Source organism: Sceloporus occidentalis, unplaced genomic scaffold, assembly GCF_023333645.1.
Source record: "Sceloporus occidentalis isolate IW3139 unplaced genomic scaffold, rSceOcc1.0.p SCAF_9, whole genome shotgun sequence".
Lineage (NCBI taxonomy): Eukaryota > Metazoa > Chordata > Lepidosauria > Squamata > Phrynosomatidae > Sceloporus > Sceloporus occidentalis.
The window spans coordinates 7,925,910-7,944,446 of NW_028316989.1; the positions used below are offsets into that span (position 1 = coordinate 7,925,910).

Below are 18,537 nucleotides of genomic sequence, written 5' to 3' on the forward strand. Positions count from 1 at the left end.
CAGTTACACTATCCAAAGAAGCATTTCCATATATATATATATCCCTTCTCATTAACGTTAACAAAAGACACATTTTCTATTTTTTTAAAAAAAATTACACACAATATAGTGGGTGTTTAACAGCATTGCATTAGCATCTTAAAACAGTTCCCTCCAACATTCAGACATATGGATCATTTTGAGCCCTTTATAAAGAAGAGAATTCTTCCCCTGATCTTTCTCTGCAAATCCCCTTCCTACTTCACCATAAAAGGTTCAGCTGGTATGCATTTGTTGTTTAATGGAATGCAGTCCAGATTTGGAAGCTTATGTTTTATTACAACCAGATGTTCAAAGTCTCTAAAGAGATGAATAGATTGTCTCTTTAGTATTATAAAGGTTCTGACCTCACTCCTTCTCTGATTTCCTGTTCATTCAGCCACCCAAAGTCAGAAACAGTTGAGAGTCTCCTTCGTGTACTGTTTCCTTTTCTATCCGACAATAAGTAAGCAAATCCTTGAAAACTGCATCTTCACATGCAAGGACTAATTATTATAGTAGCTGTCTCCTTGCTGCGAGAAAAAAACCAAATATTCCTCCACTATATTCTCCCCATATTTGAGCACATCAGTGTTTAACTATACAGTTATACTGTATAGAAAAAACATCGTTATTGCGCCAATTTCCTGTAATCAGCAAAGAAAATAGTATTTTTGCACAGGAAACCATATGTTTTTCCATGCAGGAAATTTCCCTTTCAACACCCTGGGACATACAAATACAGGGAGAAAATGGCAATAAATCTTAACTTGTCTATTATTTTTTCAGCAGGGTTTCCAGACTGCTATAAGATCCATTTTTCTACCAGAGAAGGAGTAAGGATGGGATATTCTTCCCAACCTGATCTAATAGCCTCTAGACAAAACCTGTGGTCCATATGTAGTGTAGGTGCATCTACACTGGCTGCTTAATTTGGGTTAAGACTGGAGCATTATGCTCCATGCACACTTTTCTTACATGGCCATAATGGCAACTACATGCACTGTGCTGAATCTGGTATGACACCACATCATTGTGGCTTGTCCCCTTTTCAGAGCTCCCACCACCACTTCCTTGTGAACAAGAGCTATGAGCAAAGCCTGGGCAGCATGATACCACTTCTACTGAGAACAGAATCGGGTGCCCGGACACCTTCTTGACCACAGGTTCAGGTGACCATTTCTGACCTTAGTAGAAGCAGTGGCACACAGGGCAGGCTTCATATTGAGCTCTTGCCCATGAGAAAGTGGTGTGGTTGTGAAAACAGGCCATCCCCTTTCCCTATACTGCTTTTCATGGGAATGAGAATCATGCAGCTCTTGGACAACTGGATCAGCACAAATCAGACACAATCCAGCTTCCCCTCATGGCAGAAGAACCCAAGATCTGGGCTTTTTGAAAAACACTGAGATTTCCCCTGACTTTTCTCATTTCTAAGCAAAATCACGTTTAAAAGATAGAAAAGCATGGATCCTCCCTAGAAGTAGCCATACATTGTCAAGACTGTCAGCACCATTTCTGGGGTGAGTACGGTGTTTTTCATCCATGTAAACATGCCCCAAATCCAGCTTTCTGCATCAATTTCTAATAATGCAAATGAGACTTTAGAAAGCACAGTAAGAAAAGTGCAAGACAAAGTTTATGCTATATTTGCAGAGGAGAAATTAAGTTTAACCTTCAAAAGAAAGTACTCCCCTCTCCTTGTGGCTATTGCACCCCCATTCCCAATGCAGAAAATGGACCTGAATATTTATGGTTTGAATTTCACACACAGAAAAGGACAAAAATATTAAAAGGTAGAGCTGTCTGTTTTGCTGCACTCTCCTCTTTTGCTGAAGTTGCTATTGCCCTTTGAAAGTATGAAAGCTCTTCAACACTTTCATATTTTCAAAGGGTAAAGAGCTAAAGAGCACTCCTGCATTTCAAAACACAGCACACACAGGAAATTCACTCAGTGTCTGCAGAGGTTGCTTGCATAGAAAAAGCATCAAAAGAGAAGAAACAAGAAATGTTACTTATTCTCACTTTTCTGACCCCCTTGGTGACATAGGAATCTTCACTCTATCATCTCCTTCTGAAACTTCCAACTAATTTCCAAGCAATCCTCAACAGATTTGACTCTATGGTGGGGAATCCTTGGCTCTATGGATGTTTACAACTTCAATCCAGGTAAAGGATGAGAAATGGCCCCAAACATCTGAAAGTCCTAAAGTTCTCTGCATCTTCTCTGAATCTTTTGAATTCATGAGAGAAGGAATGTAACTCAGCAAGAGATCATATGCTTTGCATGCAGAAAGTCTCAGGTTCAGTCCCATAGGCCCTGTACAGACCAGCACTTTGGGCTGGCTGGGGAGTGGAGTCGGGGGCGTAGCGTCTCCACAATGCATGCCTAGCTCTGCCGTCAGGGCACCATGATGGTGTGCACCAGTTTGCATGGTGCAGGGTGTCATGCTGCTCCTCCGGCACTGTGTCCATATGAGGCAGTGCCAAAGGAGCGCCATATAGCCATGGCAATGCAGTTATGGCACCCTTTCCAGGGTGCAAAAAGGAGCCACTTTGCAACTCCTTTTTGCACCCTGGAAAGGCTGGATTGGGGCTGTGGCATGCAGTTGCCGTGGCCCCAATCTGGCTGAAAAAGAGGTGGCTCCATGCTGTCCCTTCAGGGCTGTCTGAAGAACTCCATAGTCTCTAACTGTCTTGATCTGGTAAGAACGCTTCAGATTAATCCTCCACCATCCCACTTTTTCAGATGCTTTAAAAATGCCCCAATTTCTCTTCCCTCATCCCACTTTCTCCCTTTGTCCTTGGCTTACTTCAGCTGCTGCAAAATGACTTCAAGGTACAAAAGTAGTTAGCATGCAATTAACTCAGCAGCAGGGAATGGAGAGGAGAGAGCAAATTTTGCCTTTTCCAGTAGGCTTCAACAAAAGCAAACAGCTGCAGCCTCTCCAACTCGTGTGGTCTTAGTCATCAATAACTTTTGCCAGCTTGACAACACTCTAACATTGTATGGCCACATGTGTCCTGTTTTTCACCTATGAAATGTTGGTGGGTATGAAGATACATCCAGATTAATTGGGTCAGTCAGCATGTGTTAGAAAGGATTCTGAGGGTTGTTGCCACTCAGAATAGGCAGTACTGGCCCAAACTTTCAAAGTCTAGCCAGTTGTAACAGGTAGCTCCATGTTTCTGTATGTTCAAGTCCCAGCCTACAAGTGCATCAGGAGAATGAGGTGATAGAAACCAAGATTCTCTTTTTCAGACAAAATGTGCTGGATAACATCCAAATGCTCAACACAGGCAGACATTTGCAAGCTTTCCTTATTTAGCATGGCCACATTGTCCACTGATTGGATTTTATCCAAGTCATCAAGTGCCTGGGTTAGCTAGCCTGGATTTCAAACTTTGTTTCTTGTTTGTTTGATTGTTTTTATAAAGCAAGACTCTAGCCCTTGTAAAAGCAGAAATGAGAGGTGAAATGTGCTATTCAATTGTTTTGTGAGAAGCTTTCCACATGTTTAGACAATAAATGAAGCACTGACATATATGTTCCAACATTCTACAGTTGAAAACTGGTTCAGGCAAACAACATTAGTGTGTGGTCAAAATGGCGAAAGTCACTCACAAGGAAGAACACACAAGGTAGGACAGGCTGCAACAGGTTATTTCTACTTGCTTCTATCAGGAAGAGCTGCCCCTTTTCCCTTCCTCTCCCTGCTGAGTTAATTGAGGGCTGCAACAGAAAGGCAAGAAAAAGCAGCTGGATCCTGTGTGACAAGTCTGCAAAGGGACTTCCAAATGCAGTGTTCAAACACAAATCAAGGTACAAGAGAGATGCCGCAGACTGGGCCAACTAGAAAAATCAGCAGTAGCAGAGCAAGTTATACAGTGCACCTGCGCCATATGCGGGCGCACTATACATGGCTTCCAGCTTACGCAGAAGCAACAATGTGCAAAACCCTGGCTCTTCTATTCACTTTCACAGTTATTCTTCAAGTAAACCCGGGAGTCCATCTCATATTCACTCTTTTACAAACACTTTCTTGGTAATATGTAGGAGTGGAGAGAAAGATACAGTGGGGTGGGCATCCATCTTAACAGACCTATCAGACAAAAGGAGAAGCCTAAGTGTGAATTTCCCCTTTCAATCAACTGATTTTTGGTTGCCTTTTTTTTTCAGGGATGGTATAAATAGGAAAAACAACCAGCTCTCATCCCTATGAAAAAAAATCCTTGTTAGGAAAGGGACAGATGTACCTGCTTTGAAAGTGTCCAGAAAAAGAAAGGGAGATGATGAAGAAGATAACAGATCATCCCACACACTTCTTACTATATCCCTAACATGACTGCAATTAAAGCCTTCCGCTTTCTGCACACATGATTTCCAAGGACCCTCTAGAACTCCATGGAAATCAGATTTCATCTTTCATCCTGAACACACACACACACACACACACACACAAAACACTCAGACACATACCCTGACCCATTAGAAACTGCTGGTTTTGATGCATATTATATTTTAAGGCAATCCTATGCACCCATGGAACCTATGAATAAGTTCCATCTTGATTGCGGAGATCGTGAAATGCTATGGAATACCCTTAAAGACATGGGAGTGCCAACACATCTTATACTTCTGATGAGAAATCTGTACTCAGGACAAGAGACAACTGTCAGAACAGAATGCAGGGAAAAAAATGGTTCCCAGTTGGCAAAGGGGTCAGACAAGGCTGCATCCTTTCACCCTATCTGTTCTACTTGTATGCAGTATATGATATACAAAAAGCAAGCTTGGATACAGAAGAAAGAGGAGTAAAAATAAAAGAATAGGAAAGGCAGCTATGAAAGAATTAGGAAAGATCCTAAAATGTAAAGATATACAACTGAGCACAAAAGTTGGAATCATACAAGCCATTATATTCCCTATTACCATGTATGGGTGCAAGAGCTGGACAGTTAAGAAAGCGGATAGGAAGAAAATTAATTCATGTGAGATGTGGTGCTGCAGAAGAGTGCTGAGGTTACCATGGACAGCCAATAAGTCAAATGGGTCCTCGAAGAGATCCAGCCAGAAATCTCTCTGGAAGCAAAGATGACTATACTGAGGCTGTCATACTTTGGCCACATCATGAAAGGGCAGGACTCATTGGAAAAAAACATAATGCTATGAAAGGTGAAGGGAAGTAGAAAGAAAAGATTATCATACCAATGCTTAAGTGCTGGTAAATTGCCTCTAAAACATTAAGAAAGTGTGCGTGTGTGAAAGCCTGGTGCACTTTCTCAACATGAAGGAATCGTCGGCTTCCCTCCAGGGTCATTGAATCTTTCAGGCAGAGAGAATTTCCTCTGAATGCAAAGTTTCTGTTCAGAGAAAATTACCTCTTCCCGAACAATACAGTGATGCTGGAGGGGAGCCAACGATTCCCTGACATTGAGGAAGCGCACTAGGCTTTCACACATGTGTGCTTCCTCTAAGTTTTAGAGGCGATTTACCAGCACTTACCCCATGTAAACACTGGCGTGATAATTTTCTGAGAGGAAGCCTGCATGCTAAATGGAAAAAACGCTATTAAAGAGGTCACGGGTGTGAATTTACAGGAACTAAGAAGAGCAGTGGAGGACAGGGAGTCTTGGAGATGTCTTACCTATGGGGTCACCATGGGTCGAGATTGATTCGAGGGTAGTTAACAACAACAACAATAAAAGATAACACCTTTAAAAATTCAGCCCTGGGACTGCTTGCTGAGCCCTTATTAAATACTGGGGCCTGTTGTACACTACTTGCATTCACCTGGTGCCCATTCCTAATACACTGGTGTTTAGTTTCCATGTCTTACTTTTGCTGGAAGGATTATTTGCCTGTGAGAACAACAACAACAACAACAACAACAACAACATCCATGAGTTTTGCTACTCAAAACAAGGGTATGAGATGCTAAGGGCAGCATGGAATGAACCTACCAGACCACCCTACAGCCTACATCATAGTGCAGGCAGACTAGATGCTTCTTCTCATGGAGCATTTGGATGACTATCCAAATAAGGAACTCATTTAGCTTCCAGGAAAGCAAGAGGTAAATGATATGTCCTTCAGAATGCTTATGCACATGGATCTCAGACATGTCTAGAAATGTGTTTTTCAATGTTTGAATAATTATGGGATGCACATGGACGGTCTGGTTGCAGCACCCCACAAAAAACAATTTTCTGTCATTTTATATACAGGACTGACCCTATTATTAGACAGCATGAGGTGACATCCTCCAGAGACAGCAGTGCTAGCACATTTGAGCACCTTTATACTCGTCCTCCAATCTTCTCTCTTTGCAGGCAAGAAAAGAATTGCAGGAAAGGTTTTAATGTAAGGAGTACAGTACAACTCTATAGCTAATTGAGCTGCTAAACTGACTTTGGCAAAACTGAAAGTTCTCCACAAATTACCAGAGGAAGTAATAGAAGAAGCACTCAAAACATTAAACCAAAGCTATTCCTCTTAAAGCTAAAAGGAGGAGGCGAGAACAAGCAAGGTACCCTTTTAACAAGCCCAAGATTCAATTGGAACTGAGCAGGAATATTTAAATGATACATATAAATTAGATCTGTAACAGCCTTTATAGGAATAGGCAAGTCAAGTAGCAAAGTTATCTTTGGAAAAAATCTATTAGCCGTAATGGAACAATAATCCTCTTAGATTCATTGGTGCTGACAGATTAAATTCGTGCAATTCATTTTTTTATTTGGTTAGCTCATTTGACATAAGATAAGGCCTAGATTCTCTATTTCGTTAGGTGAACACCAAGCATACAGTTATTACTGTGGTAAATTGTGGGATCTGGGTAGTATTAGATACTGCCACCAAATGGCCACTAGAAGAAAACTTCTTAAATAAAGAAAATAACACATTCCTGAATAAAGCTTCCTGACTTTGTTGAAGCTTATGTTTCTGAACTGCAGTTAGCCAGTACATGAAATCTACAGCCTTCTGCTGAAAACAAACCAGAGACAAACAGCCACTGAAAGAAAACTCCTTTAAGGGAAAAAATGCATTCCTGTATACCTAAAACAGCTTTACTATGTAGGTTCATTAGCATTAGATTTGTAATTATGCTCCAGATCTATTGTATATTTCCATACAAGGAGGTATCCAAAACCTTTTTGTGGAAGCAGTGGAGCAGCAACAGAGGCCATAAATAGTAGCAAGTATAAGCTCCAGAACATTCATGTTCCACAGAGAAACCATGCGAGCAATTCTTGCTTCTGAGTTCAGTGTATACATGTAAAACCCAAAGAGTACAATGAAGCATCCAGAAAGACTCCACAGAATTCAAAATACACTTGCATGAGTTTACAATAGACTGCACAGAGTCACAATAGTCAAGCACAGAAAGGCCAAAAAACATGCTCACACAACTTGGAATGGCTTGGATTTTGCCTTCTCCAACATTCAAATTCTTTCTCTTGAATTCATGAAAAAATCTGTAGACCTTTGAAGTTCTCATCAAAAGCAGCCTGAACAGGTTCTTCAAGCATCTGCACTACCCAAAATCAATAGCTACAGATACTCACACCATGGAGTAATTGTACCTGCCTGCCATGGATTGTGAAAGATTAGTACCCTGTGAGGAAAATCAGGTGGCAAACATAATTCAGCATCGCAACTACAGTTTAATACCCAGGGACTCCAATCCTGTCTTTTAAGAGCTAAGCACGATGGAAGGATAGGGAATTCTACCCATTTTATCCTCAATGACATTGAGTTTTAATCTTGCTGTCCAATTTATAAAGAAATTTCCTGATATTGGAAAATTCATATACAAAACAAAACAAAATGTACCCATGGCTATCATGTAACATAGAACAGTGCAAGCAATGTGGTGCATAATTCAGCTCCTGAATTATATGACCAATGGCACGTGCCACTCAACAGGTAGCAAGGAACAGCTGCTGAATTTCCCTCTTCTACACAACCATTCATGGTACAGGAACCTTCTCCAGTTTTCACTCTAGCAATCTAACAATGCACAGAAATGAATTTAATGCTCAGCACAGCATCTAGATATATATGTGTGTGTGTGTGTGTGTGTGTCTTGGGGAATTAGTGACTAATAAGATGGCTTGAGAAAGTTAGATCTATGCAGGAGGAAGCTCAAGCTCCTACTATCTTAAGATGAACTCAAAAACTACATGACATGACTGACATCACATGGAAAGATCAAAGGGGAGAGGGAGGTCATCAGGTCCACTCACATGTCGCTAAATCAGCCATTTCCACTTTGAGCTCCTCCAGATGTTTTAGCTTCCAACTCCCACTAGTTCTAGCCAGCAATTGGGGTAAATGGGAGTCCTAAGCCAAAAGCCCAGAAAGAACCAAGGGCATGGAAACCCGAACAACTGACACTTTTGCTTTCCCTAGTATTCATTGTTTTAAAACTTCAAGGGGGAGAGTGCATTTTAAATATGAAGGCATGAATCAGTGGTGTGAATTCTTCAAAAAGGGAAAAAATGAAGCTATCCCATTTGCACTGGCCAAGTTAAAGAGATACAAATGTTGTAAACATGATAAGGACTCAGCTGCAGCTGTCTGGCCAACACAAGTTAAAAATGAAGGGCAAGGCAGTAACCACGATTTAGTGCTAACATGGTTAAATATGCATGGATTCAGACCCAGAATTGTATGTTTTAAGTGTAACAGCTTCTGAGGAAGTTGAGTGAAGTCTATGAAAGCTCATGCTGCCAATTTCTTTCTTTCAGTTAGTCTCAAAAGTGCTGCAAGATCTCTCTAAGCTTCGACTGGGATGCAGGCTGTTTTATCCACCTTCGTTTTTTACATTTTCCAAGTTCTTTCCATCCTGATTATGAAGTGGTTTCAAATCAATTCTTATTGAACAATCAAGTGAGATAAAATTCTCATCACCCTTAGGTCCTGAGTCAACCACTTTCATATGAAATCCTAATGTAAACTCAGACAGAAACAGAAAATTAACTTCTCTATAGCTTTGGCACCCCTGACAGACACAATTTCTGAACAAACACTAACAAAGAAAGAACAATCCTATATGTACATGTTCAGCACAATCACGCAATCACCTACAAGCATGCTCACTTGTGTATATTGTGAACAGATATTTTCTAGGTAGGAAGACAGCCATGTTAGCATATTGCAACAAATACAGTAAAGTGGAATTGGGGAGCCTACAGCCATTCAGATGTTGCTGGCAGACAATGAAAAGTTAGTGCTAGAGGTAAAATTTGTCATTCCAATACATTCAGATTGGTAGCCAAGTACAAATTCATCCCACATTCTCTCCAGTTCAGAAGGGGTTTTGCTCTGACTATTTTACAGATCACAAAAATGCCCTGAAACGGTGCTAAGCACAAGAAAATAGGTGGATTTGTCTCATATCAAAGGCATTCTTGTCAAGCACCATTTTAAAGAATGCAATCTCTTGATATGATGATGAGAGAAACTGATAACACTTCAAGCGATAGTAGCATGATTAAAAAAGAACAATAGAAGGGTATAAAACAATAAGAATTATTCTTAAGGAATTTTTTTTATCCAGCTTTAGAACACTTAGTTTCTAAAGAAGAAAAGGCTTTGATACTTCTTCTTTTTTTATCTGTCATGACCCCATTTATTTCTCTTGTGATTCCACATGACAAGATAGATTGCATTCTTAAGGCTGATGAAAGACTGAAGCATTATTAGCTTTTACTGGCTGGGTTCAAATGAAGGGGGGGGGGAGTTATTGTCCATAAAGATTGTATAAATGGCCTCCACAGTTGCGACTTTGACTTTTGTGGATTTGATTACTTGCGGAGTTGATTAATATGTTCTCTCTAAGAATCTCTAGATCCTCCAGTGCAACTCTGCCAGAAGTTGACCATAGAGTTGTGCTGGAGACCCTTGAAGTTCCTAGAGAAAACACTTCTCTAGACATTGGAGGTCCTCCAGTATGATTCTAGGATCAACTTCTGGAAGATATTGACCACAGAGTTGTACTGGAGGACCTAGATATTCCTAGAGATGTGTTCCTACATAAAAAGAATAGTGTACTTGTTTTTTTATTTGCATGTTTTCCATGTCTAACCCATTGTGAAGCACCATTCACAATCATTCGGGTTGACTGAAGCTTTTGCATGGAAGGTTCATCAGTTCAATAGCTATAGCTGCACAATTTTAGGAACATTGGGCCTGGAAAGATGGGCAGCATCCAGCTGCCCCTTTAATGGCTGGATCAGTGCCACAGAAACCGCATGCTGTGGCACTGATCTGGCCTCTAGGGAGCACAAAAAGGAGGTGAAGGGCCTGGAAACCTCCTAATGTTAACGTGGAATCTCTTTTCCTGCAGTTTGCATCCATTGTTCCATGTTCTAGTCTCTGGAGCAGCAGAAAACAAGTTTGCTCCATCCTCAATGTGACACCCCTTCAAATACTTAAACAGGGCTATCATATCACCTCTTAATCATCTCTTTTCCAGGGTAAACATACCCAGCTCCCTAATTCTTTCCTCATAAGGCTTTCCAAGCCCTTCATCATTTTGGTGGACCTCCTTTGGACACGTTCCAGTTTGTCAACATCCTTTTTGAACTGTGGTGCTCAGAGCTGGACACAGTATTCTAGGTGAGGGCTGAAAGCATGCTTCTCATTCTTCCACCCCATTTGCTGCTTTGACATGCACAGGGGGGAGATTCCTGAAGGCAGAGCTACACACAAGAGTGCATATGTACACACATACACTCCCTTGCTCACAGACTTCCAGAGCACGTCTCCCTCTGCTCTAGAACTTTTACTAACCCTGCCATCACTGGTTATGCCAGCCAACCAGCACACCTCTTGCCATCTACTTTTGTCTCCATGTTTGTACACACCAGCAGTCCCAAAGCTTGTCATTCCACACAACATACTTTCTTCACTCCAGTCAAAGAAGGCAGATGGGAGGGAGCAAGCGAACAAGGACAGAGACCAGACTAGAGCTGCAGGGACCTCTTTGGCCAAGGGACTTAGTCTTTGCCATGGGGGAGTCTTCTGGCCTGTTCTTTTGGAGTTCCTGGAGGAAGTAGAATGGAAAAAGCTAAGGCCAGGAGGATTGGGAAGGCTCAGGAGAGAGAACAGGAAGGTAGAGCCATGTTGTTGCTTCTTGGGTTGGTGAGAGAGATGATGCTCACTCTCCCCTCCTCTTTCTCTCTTTCACTTGCCACTTTTCAGCACAAGGCTGAACCTGATATGTTTTGGGAGAGCAAAAGGACTAAAGTTGGTCTTTGTGAACCCCCTGTGAGGACATCATAGGCCCATAGGGATCCACAGGCCACAATTTAAGCACCAATGCTTTAGACAATTATTGCTAAGGCAAGAGAAGGAACTGTACAATGCACCAAGGCCTTTGTTCAAATAATCTGCTCAGCATCCCACCCAATATGACTTCAAATATCATGCTGGGAACCTAAGGCAACACACCAAGATCCCATAACAGATGTGAAGGGAGTAGAAAACTATCATATGCCACTAGGTTGAAATCACTGGAAAGTCAATTTGTTGGGTTCTCAGTCCCCTAAGGTTTGCCCTCCTAAGACTGTAAACAATACAAAGCATATCATGCCATAGAAATCCATACATTGCAGAGGTCCATGATGCATTTTGGGCAGGGAAAAATGGGTGAAAAATCATTAGTATTTTTGAAAAATATGCGTGACAAAAATTTGAGTAGCACTCTTGGGAAAAAAGGAGAATATAAATAAAATGATTGATTGTGTACATGTGTGAGTGTGTACGCACACACCCAGAGAGAGAGAAAGATGGACACTTTTATTAGAACAATGGGAATATCATATGAAATATTCATTATGAAAAATGAGCATATTCCAGAAAAGTGTACCAACAGACAAGTTTCCTTGCAGAATGAAAAAAGGTCTTGCAACACAATATAGAACTGACCCGGAATGGGATTCTCAGAAATACAATCCAAAAGAATGTCAGGGACTTCACACATGCCAGGCAGGTGCTCTACGCCCTAACCAAGGTTATTTTGATCCACAGAGCATCTAAAATTTCACCAGTGCAGCTGAAAGCCATTTGTTCCAGAACATTTCCTCAAAGCGTGCTTGCTAACCTTCCAATGTTTAATGTTCTCCACATACTCTCCGAAGACTCAAAATATTTGTAAAGCATACCGACATTTGACATCTCTCTTTGCCACCCAATGGTATTTGATTTCAACATTTTGACAGTCGGTACTTGACAGTTGACATGCAATGGCATTTAGTATTGACAATATTCCATCACCAATGGCTTATGAGAGCTCACATTTGAAACCTGCCAGCATCTGATCAGGATATGCCAGAATATATAATGCGCAGATATTCTGAAATCACAGTTCTCATGCAAACTGAAGCATCATCAGAGATCTTGCCAGAGTTGACATTTCTCAGGTATCCTATTCAACTCAATTTTCAAGATGGTCCCTGGTCCAAAGGGAGCTTCTCTCCCAGGATCCCTGTGTGGAAAAGTCAAAAAGCCATAAAGCACTTTTCTAAAAGTTAAACAGATGTCCCTGTCCTTGGTATGGTTTAATCAAAATCTGAGAGAGAGAGAGAAAGGAAATTACTCTCCAGTACCTGGCTGGCCTCAAAAATCCTAGCATGCTTCACTGAATATGTTAGTTGGGTATGCTTAATCGCCATAAATCAAAAGGCATACAAGATGAATTCAGGCAGTGTTGCAGATACAAGAGCACTATGCAGAGCCACAGAAAAGTCTTATAGCTATTACTTAGTGCTGTAGCCAGGAAGAGGGGAAAAACTAGGCTAGCTAATTAATCATACATAGATTAAGTGTGATTTATTGCAGCTATAGTTTCCCTTTTAGTTTACCAATGGCTATTCCCCCCTCAGTAGATCAGGCCCAGAAAAAGCGAGTGACCCTAGAAATTTGTGACTCAATGAGGATTCGAACCTACATCTTTTCACAGGTTTGTAAACAGGGAGCTAAACATGTCCTAGTGCATTGATATAAAATAGTTGCCTATCCAAAGTCTTGTCCCCATTTGAGACTAAATGCTAACGCTCATTTTATACCAACCAGAACCAGACCAAAGCAGTCATAACATCTCGATTCAGAAGAAGGGTTATATTTAAGTCTGTCCCAAGCATGGAGGTCAAATTGTTTGGGGTTAGCTCAGTAAAGTTGGCCTCTGCTTATTTTAAACTTGCCAGTAAGAGTAAAGCATCAGACTAATTTGCCACATCTTTTTCTAAGTATAGATGTATCTCAGTTAACACAACCTCTGACAAAGAAGCTCCTTTTTACAAAGTCTTTTTTATATCTTCCCAGATCTCTTTTTCTTCCTTGTCCTATGTCTAGCGGGAGGTCTTTGGGAGCATTAGCATTGGGAGGATGGTGAAAGAGGGCTGGAGAAACACAGACGTTTAGTGTCAGGTTGCAGCAGTGTGTATGCAGTAAACAATACAATAAAAACTTGAGCTGGATAGTAATAGAATTCTGCTATAATTGATCTGACTGTAGCTGTGTGTGTCTGGCAACAACAGGCAAGGTAAACAGCAGCTGTCTCCAGATTTCTACATGGAGCATGCTGAACACCAAAACAGAGAAAAGGACGAAGCAGATAAAATTGACACACTGTCAAATTTGTTTCACCACCAAAATGGAAATCATATGAAGAGTGAAGGCTAATGAATAATAAATAATGAAAGAAAGAAAGAAAGAAAGAAAGAAAGAAAGAAAGAAAGACTGAATACATTTTGAAAGATGCTTACAAGCAATGCAGAATGTTTTTCTTTACTTCTGCAAGGCTTACTTCACCTGATTGTCTTATTTCACACACACAAATTGCTAGCCTTGGACACAATGTTTGCTGAAACATGTTGAACTGCTCTTCATTTTTTGGAGTATAAGGACCTATCCTAGGGGTTGAAATGCCCTAAAAGCAGCATCTGATCTGGGAAGCCAAGCAGGATCAACTCTCACAAGTACTTGGATGGGGGACTACCAACAAATACCAGGTGTGCAGGCTATATTTCAGAAGAAGGAACTAGCAAAACCACTTTTGAGTATCCCTTGCCTAAGAAAAAGCTATGAAATTCATGGGGTCACCATAAACTGACAGGTGATGTGAAGGCACATACACATAACCACCCTATCCATAGTCCTTCCCTGTTATTTCTGCCTTTGCTACCCAAATTTTACCTTTTAATTTAACTTGATCAACCAAGATATACCTGTAAATGCTTCTTTTCCTATCTCATGGGTATCACTAGGCTCGAACTATAGAAGACAAGGCTCTGAATGTTGTTGGACCACAATTCCCATCCCTCCTCATTGTGGCCAGGGCTGAAGGGAATTATAATCTGATCACATCTGGAGAAGAACACATTTCCCACTCAGACATTACAAGATATAAAGATATCACCTTGTGTTTTCTTAGGGTTACCATAAAGCACGCATAACTATATTTGTAAGACCCAGAGCCTCTGCAATCCTATCATTAGGAACATGATGCTGAACCTTTAGTGCCAGGCTTTCAAGCAAACTAATGTATTCATATTTGCAGAGTACAGGGTATTTTGCAAATGAAGGGGAGTGTTCCTGCCAGCCTTGCGCTCCTATGGCCTGTTGCCCCTTTCAGCCAGCATAATTGTCAACACTCCTCCTTCACCACTTCTCGCTCAGTTTCTAAGAAGAGATGTGGGAGGAACAGGCTGTATTCAAAACACTGGAAGATTAAATCAGCACCCCTGATTTAATCCCTGGCGTCTCCTCATTTGAGGTGGGGGGGGGGAATCAAGCCGTCAAGAGAGCAAAATCCCCACCTAAGACTTTGGATGAACAAGCAGTACTGTGCAAGAAAGAATAAGCGGTCTAAACATTCAAAACAATTAAACCTTGGAAATGTACCCAGAACAAGACATATTTTGAGAGAGCATCTAACGCAAGTACAGGTGGGACGATGGGAAGAAGCATCATACTAAGACAGCTAGAGAACTTAGGGGAGTCCACATATAGAAAACTTCATTGTTTCAAGATATAAATGATGCTTAGACCAAGTTAGCTGATTCCATTACTTTAAATGGCCTATACAGCATTGATTATAAGACAAGGCAGAAGAAACGGTGCAAACGTGCATTTTGATCGATGAAGGGATAACCTGACAATGTTTTAAAATGTTTTCATTCACCTTCCTCCATTATATACACACACACAACGCCTTTGAACTCCCAGAAAGAAGCACTCTCTTTGGCTTGCAATTTCTCTTCAAGGTGGCTCTAAGACAACTTCATAAACTGTAATATTATAGCCGAATGGGTCAGTAGCTGAGGTTAAGTGCTCTGGCTAGAGCTACATCTAAACACCACACAGCATCCAATGCGAGAGGGAAGGACTGCAACAAAGCTAAAAATACTCTGCTGTCTCTCATTCCGGCATGGGAAAGCAATTCCAGAACAGTGTGAGGTATCTGAACGTCGAGAAGGGTGCAAAGAAGAGTAGGTGAAATCTCAAAGATGCATCCCACCATCACCATCATTGGTGCGGGATCCAGACCCCTGGCTGAAGCAAAACAGATTCAAATCTGCCTTCCTGCATAGGAAGACTTAACCTCTTTTTATGAAGCTGCATCTCTTTTGCGTTGCAGCAAATTTAAAATCCCCAACTGCTTTCCATATCCAGTATAAACAGTCCACCCCCCCCCCCGCCTCCAGTCAGGTGATAAGCAAGGAAACCAAGGCTGCTCTCTGCTCCCAAGTCACATTTAAAGTTCATTTTTCCTGGAGCCGCTGTCCAATGTACCTAAACAGAACAGTTCTGCTATTCTTGGAGAGAATTGGGATGCTTCGCCCATCCTGGAAGCCTCCCTTTCCTTGCCCAAACGGTGGGGTTTTATTATGAGAAAATCAAATGTAGGGTGGATACCAAGAGTCACAGAAGCCGAGGCAAAACATAGTTAAATACCAGCTGAAGACTTATCATACACATTGTGGCTGTGACCCTGAACTTACTGAATACAAGGGCAAAAATTAGGAGGGGGGAGATACGCATCAGGATATATCTCTCCCCCCCCCCCAAACCCTCTGAGATGCACAGATGCTTGGAAGGGTGGAGATTTCTGCACCTGGTGTAGCAACAGCAAAGAGTTTATTAGAAGCAATGGCGTTCGCAGTGGACTAATCTTCGACTTTTATTCCTGCACACATAAATCCAAAGCTGCAGTGACAGATTCAATCATCATTTCCCCAAATATCTATATAGCACGGCCAGGGTTAGCAGCAACCGGCTCCGGTCTGGAAGTGTGACACATGTAATAGCCACAGAATAATACACCAGAGCCCTGTGGTTCATGAGACGTCTACCGCAGAGTCCAAAAGGTCTCTGGAGTTGTCATGCGGGAGACTTTTGCCGCCACCAGCAGCAGCTGTGCCATTTCTGAACCAGTGGCATGGCATGGCAGGAACATTAGGAAGGCAGAGGCAATAGGAAAATAGCAGGCAAAGAAAGGAAAAAGGGAGGATTCCTATTTCAGGTGTGCAGCTGGAGGTGGCTTATTCCCAAATTCCCATGCTGCATCCACACCTGCAGACATGATTTGGTTTGACAGCACTTTAACTGCCTTGTCTCCATATTATGGGGCACCACTGGTGCCCCAAGAAACTACTATTCCCAGAATTCCATAGCATGGAGCCAGGACAGTTAAAGTGCTGTCAAACCAGATCATGTCTGCAGGTGTGGATGCAGCTTTCAGATTTAAGAGGACAGGACTTTCTCAACTCCTAGGGATCCGATCTGAAAAGACACTGGGTCCCTCCAGGAGATCCTTGGCCCTATTAAATCCCTGGCAGGGCACATCCTCCAAGGCCAGAGCTGTTTTGGTTCCCACTCCCTCCAGCAAACCACAGGCCCCACAAAATAAAACAGCATCGCCCCCAGCCATTGCAGAATGCTAGGAGGAGCATAGGGGCTACTTCTACCTGCAAGACTTCTTCCCACCCCATCCACAGGGATCCCTTTAACCAGACCCACGAGAAGAGGAAGCACACCCTTCTGTGGTGAGGCAGCTCACCTGGGGACCAAGGTGGAGGCAGAGGGAGAGGACCCAAGGCCATCCTCAATACAGAGTGTCACCCACCAAGCCCACCCAAGCCCACGCAAGAAAGGAGAGCATCCCTCTAGGGCAAGGAAGCTCACATGTGGACTCAGGTGGAAGCAGAGGGAACATGCAGAGGCTTCCACCCAAGGCGATCCTCAATGCAGAGAGTCACCCGCCCACCAAGACGCAAGGAAGATCCCTTTGGGATATGGAAGCTCACCTGTGGACTCAGGGGAAAAGCATCCTCAATACATAGGATCCCCATCTACCCACGTTCACGCGTGAGAGGAGAACATCCCTTTGGGGCGAGGCAGCTCACCTGTGGGCTCAGGTGAAGGCAGAGGGGCGACCCTCAATGCAGAGAGTCCTCCCTCCACTCACCCACGTCCACGCGGGAAAAGAGAGCATCCCTTTTGAGATGGGGAAGCTCACCTGTGGCTTCAGGTGGAGGCAGAGGGGCAAGCAGTCAAGGCGATTCTCAATACAGAGGGTCCCTCACCCACTCACGTCCACGCGTGAAAGAAAAGCATCCTCTCTAGGGACTCAGTAGGAGGTAAAAGGGCAAGCACGCAAGGCGATCTTCAATACAGAGGGGCCCCCTCCACTCCCCCAGCCACTTCCACGCGTGGGAGCCTTACCTCGCTGCGCTCCAGCCACATCTTGGGGTCGCAGCAGCAGCAGCAGCCCAAGGCAGAAGGCAAGTCCCATCTTCCCCGGAGAGCCCCGAGCCCCCATGGCCAGGGAGGCAAGGACTGGAAGGCAGGGCTCCGGAGGCGTTAAAGTCCACTAGGCGCAGAGGGACCCAAGAGCAGCTGCACCTCGCCCGCCGTCCGGCTCCAGACTGAAAGCCAGAGCCGCCCGCCTGCATCCCAAGGAGAGCCCCCGCCTCCCCGACAGCCAATCAGGAGGCGGGTGGGCGGGGCCAAGAGGACCAGCCAGCTTCTGCCGCTCCTGCTGCATCCTCTCTGTTTGGACCGCCCTGACTCAGTGCTATGGAATTCTGGGAACTGTCGTTTCTTTAGGGCACCAGAGCAGGTGTCAAGCCGGATTTATTTCTCCCAATGGATGCAACCTTGAGTCCAAAACCCACTGCAAAAATAACCCACTTCGAGACCCCTTGGACTTCCCAGGCTCAGTGCTATGGAATTCTGGGAACTGTCATTTCTTTAGGGCACCAGAGAAGATGTCAAGCCGGATTTATTTCTCCCAGAGGATGCAGCCTAAGGTCCAAAACCCCCTGCAGAAATGACCCACTCTGAGACCCCCTAGACTTTCCTGGCTCAGTGCTGTGGAATTCTGGGAATTGTAGTTTTTTAAGGCACGGGGGGTGTCGAGCCGGGTTTATTTCTCCCCTGGGGATGCAGCCTAGGGTCCAAAGCCCATTGCAGAAATAACCCACTTTGAGACCCTATGAACTGCC

General features: G+C 43.1%; 1 protein-coding gene across 2 annotated transcripts in view; it reads right to left on the bottom strand.

The window, feature by feature from the left end:
- Window positions 1-17,892, bottom strand: part of UNC5D (unc-5 netrin receptor D) — a 261,428-nt gene extending 243,536 nt beyond the window's left edge. For both annotated transcript variants that reach the window (XM_089537360.1, XM_089537359.1), the window contains exon 1: window positions 17,756-17,892. In XM_089537360.1, coding sequence (XP_089393486.1) covers window positions 17,756-17,852 — 97 coding nt within the window. In that variant the 5' untranslated portion in view covers window positions 17,853-17,892. The remainder of the gene's footprint in view (window positions 1-17,755) is intronic.
- Between the last annotated feature and the right edge of the window lie 645 nt (window positions 17,893-18,537).